The sequence below is a fragment of the Spermophilus citellus genome, assembly GCF_964194105.1.
Source record: "Spermophilus citellus genome assembly, chromosome: 1".
NCBI lineage: Eukaryota > Metazoa > Chordata > Mammalia > Rodentia > Sciuridae > Spermophilus > Spermophilus citellus.
Window position 1 is genome coordinate 24,885,898 of NC_138182.1, and position 6,000 is coordinate 24,891,897.

The following is a 6,000-nucleotide window of genomic DNA, read 5'->3' on the forward strand; positions in this document are numbered from 1 at the left end:
CACACACACAACCCAGGGACCCCTGGAATCCTTCCAGGGGCTCTTGGCCTACATGATAAAGTCCAAACCTTTTACCATATTACCAAAACTTTCTTTACAAATAACACAGGATGTTCAGACAACCCTGATTTTTTTTTAAAGCTGTCTACTGCACAGTTTTTGTTTTTGTTTTGTTTTGTTTGTTTTAGTTGTGATGGACACAATACCTTTTTTTTATTTACTTGTTTTTATGTGGTGCTGAGGATTGAACCCAGTGTTTCACACATGCTAAGCAAGCACTCTACCACTGAGCCACAACCCCAGTCCACTGCACAGTTTTTAAACAATTTTCTATTACAGCTTCACAAATGATAATAAGTGTAATCCTGGAGACTATACATTGTGTCCAAGAAACCCAGAATAGTGTAAAAATTTTCCATCTACTCCATGTCTGTTACCGCTGAACCTTGTTCTTTGCTATCTTATTTGCAGGGAATGTCCTTACCCCCGATTTTCCCATCAGCTCTCACTGTTCTTTCCAACTATGACCCTGGCATCATCCTCTTGTGAGCTTTGCCTTCTTCTGTCTGGATTAGAGGCTAAGTCTCTGTGCATATTTCCAATATTGCACCATGATTCTCCTTCTGTGCATCTGACCTTTTCCCACTGGCACCTCCATTATTAGACTGTGAGCTGAGGGCAGGAACCAATTTGTGGGGTTTTTTTTGTTTGTTTGTTTGTTCTGTTTTGCAGTTCTGGGAATTGAACCCAGGGCCTCATGTCCTAAGCAAGTGTCCTACCACTGAGCTACATCCTCAGCCTGCTACACCCTCAGCCAAGTCCTAGGCATGCAGAGTGTTCAAAAGCCTCCAGGGAAGGACTACAGAGGAAAAGAAGGAGGGAGGGAAATCAAATCCTGCTAATTGACTGCATCCTAATGATTTTTTTAGACTTCACATATTTCTTTCTGCAAAGCACCTGTCTTAACAAGGAATGTTGCCATGCTCTGGTTATTACCTGATGAAGAAGTAAGATATCTCCTTTTTGCAAATGAGGAACTTCAGAACAGAAAAACTGCCAGCCACAGTAAAAAACACATGTTTCCTAACTGTGTTGTTAGTCCTAATATATGCATTGCCTCCAAGAAGGGAATATTTAACATTGGGAAAGTCATATCCCAAGTATTAAACTTTATAAAAACTAAATTTGGTGAATATCTTACCACCAAAATACAGCATTTGAAAGAAATAATGGCAATGTCTTGCTCTAGATGTAGACTGTAAATCATTCTACAGAGAATTCTTGGCTATCAATTGACTCTATAACGACAGCAGCAAAAAAAAAAAAAAAAAAAAAATTCTTACTGTTTAACCTAAAAAATACCAAGAGTTCCTCTTTTAGGATCTTATGCAATTCCTCTAGCCACAAAAGAACAGTGGTTGTGTCCTTTATATTATTTTTATATTTCCTTCACATCTGTTGGTACCCGAAGAACAATATTGCATGAGTCAAATTAACGACCATTGGTGACTTCTACTAAAGTTTTCCTCACTTCAGGACCTCTGAGGATACAACTATGGAAAGCATGATTCAAAAGTAAATCACTGGAGCTGCGATTGTGGCTCAGTGGTAGAGCGCTTGCCTAGCACTCTAGTGAGGCACTGGGTTTGATTTCAGCACCACATAAAAATAATGAATAAATAAATAAAATAAAGGTAGTGTGCCTATCTACAATTAAAAAAAAAAGTAAAACACTTAGGTTTAAGTTCATGGAGCCCCCAAAAGACATAGAAACTTTCTACCATATAACTATGGCTACCTGAGAGGTGGCCAAACTTTTTTTTTTTTGAAGTTTTGGGAAAACTTAAGGTCATAAATTCATCTGATAAAAATCGCTCAGACCAACTGCCTACCATGAGAGTCACAAGGGTATGCTCTTACAGAATGAACGGAGGACACAGCAGAGTAGCAAGATCAAGCTATAAAGAAAGCTGAGCTGATTTCTAGTCTTCCTTCTTTGAATTCTTACTCCTATTATCTGTAAGTTCCCTTCCACAAATCAAGAAAAAAAATGGTAAAAAAATGCAATACTCTTGAGATCATTTGCTTTTTTTTTTTTTTTCCTTCTTTGTCAAATCGAAATCTTTACCCAAAGGTTAGGGTGATTGATGTCTGGTGGGTACTTGGGGAGTCAGCAAGATGGCAATCTTGAACATTTCGTGATAGAAGCTCTTGACACATTTCTTTCTGAGTTTCATTAGAGAATGAAAACAGGAGAGAGAACACAGAACTGCAGATACTACAAAAGTGTATCCATCCTGTGGGCTTCTCCAGGGAGCAGGAATGCTCTCCCAGAATAAAATGTAGTCAGCAAATTTGTTCCAAGAATCATAGAAAATGCTTAGAAAACTGTTTCTTGCTGGGTGTTGTGGTATGTACCATAGTCCCAGCTACTCAGGAGGTTGAATTCGGGGGCCAACTGAGCAACATAACAACATCCCCAACTAAAAAAAAAAAAGCAAAAGGTGACCATACTTAACTCTGGAACAATCCTTTTTTTCTTTAAATAAAAGAGCATTTTCTTTCCCATAGGCATTCAATACAATCTAGCCATATGTAAATAGTTTTAGGAGGTAAAATGCCTAGAATTCCTATTCTGACTTGGCTGAAACTTTCTTCATTGAAGCATGCTATTTTTAATCTATAGATATTTGGTGATCAAAGTAACTGTTGGAATTACTTTACCTCCTCCTTCACCCACTCCAAAACATAGAAAAATAACCTTTGAAAGGTTTAACTAACTAAAAGAAAGATTCTTGCTAAAACACTTTTCCTGGGGAAACACAAATACCATGCATTGGCTAAGCAGAATAAACTGGTTATTTATACCAAAGTTCCCCTACCTCCATCTCTTTCATCTTTGTACCCTTTATACCTAGCAGAGAATAGGTATTCAACAAAGTTTGTTAAGTAAAAATGATTCTTTCCCTAATGCATGCTTTCTCTTTATTTTCCTGATCTGAAGTCTACCCTGGACTTCCATATTTCATATCTCATTTCATATCTCATCTTAAGTCTACCCTGGATTTCCATATTTCATATCTCATCACCCGATTATTTTTCATTTAAGTAGGTGATTCAACAACAAATTAAACAACAACAACAAAAAAATCTTAGCAGATTACTGTTACTGAGAGTGCTTTCTTATTTATAAAAAGTAGATCATTCTTTAGTGGATGGCAAGTACTTCCCAGTTAAATGTAAGAGGACAATTGACTGTAGATAGATACAAAGTACCCAAGACAAGTGAATAGCGAATCCAAATCCAAACCTAGATGGCCAGAATCACTAGACTTGTAGAGTTAGAGAGGACTTTAACAACAAGTCACCAGGTCCAGTCTCCCATCCAATCCAAACCAATCTGTGCCCAGTATCCTTTCCCTCCACCTTCTCCTGATTCATTGCTCCCTGGGCCAGAAGCTAAAACAAGCAAGAAAAGCAAAGGATGACTACTATATAGCTTGTAATCCAAGGCTTTGAATATGAATTTTCTGATACTAATGAAAGAGATAGTATCACAGTTATTGAAATACTGAAATCCTCCTCTTTTCCTAGTGTCAGTGCATATGCAGATAAGGCCCATTCTCCCAATGCCACAAGACTTCATAGGCATTCATGAAAGGCAGTGCTTACAACATAAAGGGGGGCATAACAATGGCTTCGTTTATATGAACTTCAAAGACAGGCAAATTAGTATCTGGTATTACAAGTCAAATGGTGGCTACCTTTGAGAATAGGAATTGAGAAAGGGTGGAGCTAGATCTGCTCCATATCTTGACCCCATAGTGGTTATGTGAGTATATTTATATAGGAAAATTAATGAATTTGTACTCAAGATTTGTGCATATTTACTGCATGCCAGTTAAACTTCGTTTATAAAAATCTGGAGAGAAAGAGATACAGAAATTTCTAAGATCTTTCCTAAATATAAAAAAACAATGTGGCTTAAATATGTTCCAAGTATTGATCTTCCATGTGCTCTACCACTGAGCTACAAACCCAGTCCCTTTTATACCTTTAGAATGTCTTTCATGCTACTGGAAAAGGCACTAATATCATACAAAACAGAAAGTTAACTTTTCGTGTTAGCAGAATCTGAAAAACATACTGTGCTATACATATGAAATGCAAACATTTACCTAGTAAAGATAAATGTTTAAGAAATGTAAACTTTGGGTTTTTTTTCCACTTTTCTCCTTATTTTCTTACTCTATAATTCTTAATTACTTGGGAATAAAACTATTGGAAATAATTACTGCATTTCCATACTGCTAATATTTTCTCTATTTACCACAGAGACTTTAAGTTGGAATCTTTCAATTTTGGAGCTGGAGGAGAAGCAGTAGTCGGTCAGATGTAAGAGGCTGGGGTGGTGAGCACGGGTCCCAAGGTTGCAGACCTAGGACAGGGAACAGAGCTCCCAGGCTACCAAAACTCTGTCTCGTCAAACCAAATTCGATTCAACCTTCTCATCTTTCCAAACAGAAAACTGACGTGAACCGGATCGGAAAGAGATTTTTTATTTTCAATCACAACTACGCTATCCAGCAGCTTATTTGGGGGGAAGAACTCAAAGTCCTTGAAAATCCCATTAGGGTTTAATCTCGGGGGAAGAAAATGTAGGAAGAAGGGGCGGCTGGCATTTTAATATGTAAATCCTGTTTGCATAATATTTCCAAAGTAACTAGTCGTTGATCCAACCGAAATTAGGTGGGGGTGGGGTTCGTTATTTGGGATGACTCGCTTTGGGAGAGGATGCTGGCGAATTTTCCCATCAGAGTTCACCCCATAAATCAAAACCTCAGAAGAAAAGTTAAAGTCACCCCCCACCCCTGGGCGTCTACAGTATCCAGGACTCGGTTCAGACGTGGTCCCGGGCCACCTGGAGCAAAGCTCGCGGCCGCAGACTCACACGGACTGCCCACCGCTAGACCCTGCGGGCCGAGCAGGCGGACGCCGCGGCCCCGGACCCGGCGCCGAGCCTTGGAGAGGCCGCCCGTGGAGTACGGGCCCGCTCCGGACCGCGGCAGTGACCCGAGGAGGGACGTTAGCAAGAGGGAGGAGGACGAGGGGTGGGAAAAGCTGGGGCCGTGGGCAAGTTCTGGGCGAGCCGGGAGGGCGCGAAAGAGAGGAGGGGCGCAGGAGGCGATGGAAGGAGCGAGCGTGGGGAGGAGCGAGGCGGCGGGGCCGGAGGAGGCGCGCGCCCGGGTCCCCAGTGCAGGGTGGGGGCCGAGGGGCCGCACCAGGGACTGCGGGGGTCTGCGAGCAGGCGAGCAGGCGAGCAGGCGAGCAGGGCCTTACCGAGCAGCGGCAGCCGGCCGCCGCGGCGCGCCAACGCCGGCATGGCCTCCAGAGCCCGGGGTCCCCAGGCCGCGCCAGCCCAACCCTGCGACGCCGCCCCGAGCGGCGCGCCCCGCGCTGCAGGTGGCTCGCTTAAGGATGCGCGTCACCGACCGCAAATTCCCTCGGACTGGTGCAAAGTGGAAGGGGGGAGGAACCCTCTCCCTAGAGGCAGGGGCTGAGGCGGGAGCGCCGAGGTTGGGCCCAGCGGGTAGCCGGTGCCTGGCGCAGCGCTGCGGCCGAGCCCACGTGCCTGCCGCGGTCCGCAGCCTGCGCTCTGCTGCGCCCGGGGCTCCCCGATTGCGGCGGGGGAGATAGGGCGCGGTCCTGCCGGGGAAGTTGCCCGGGCTCCGCGACTCTGACTGCTTTCCTGTCCCCAGAAGTCCCCGAGCCCCCTCGTTCGGATTCCGGAACGTGGGGACCTCCCTAGTGGAGCGCGAGGATCTTTGAGACCCCAAGAAGGGTGCTGAGTCTGTGCCCCACACTGGCAGCTCTATGGGTCTTATTCCATGCTTGGTAGCTCTTAATTATGAACTGCTTTCCTTTGTCTCCCCCTCCATCTCCTAGGATGCCCAGGACCCCTCCAGCAGTGGGATCTAGAAGAGCACCTCGGTTTCAATG

The 6,000-nt window shown here is 43.9% G+C and overlaps 1 protein-coding gene across 1 annotated transcript in view; it reads right to left on the reverse strand.

Annotated features, from left to right (window-relative positions):
* FLT3 (fms related receptor tyrosine kinase 3) overlaps positions 1-5,709 on the reverse strand; it is an 82,077-nt gene extending 76,368 nt beyond the window's left edge. The window contains exon 1 of the mRNA XM_081299308.1: positions 5,341-5,709. Coding sequence (XP_081155434.1) covers positions 5,341-5,383 — 43 coding nt within the window. The 5' untranslated portion in view covers positions 5,384-5,709. The remainder of the gene's footprint in view (positions 1-5,340) is intronic.
* Between the last annotated feature and the right edge of the window lie 291 nt (positions 5,710-6,000).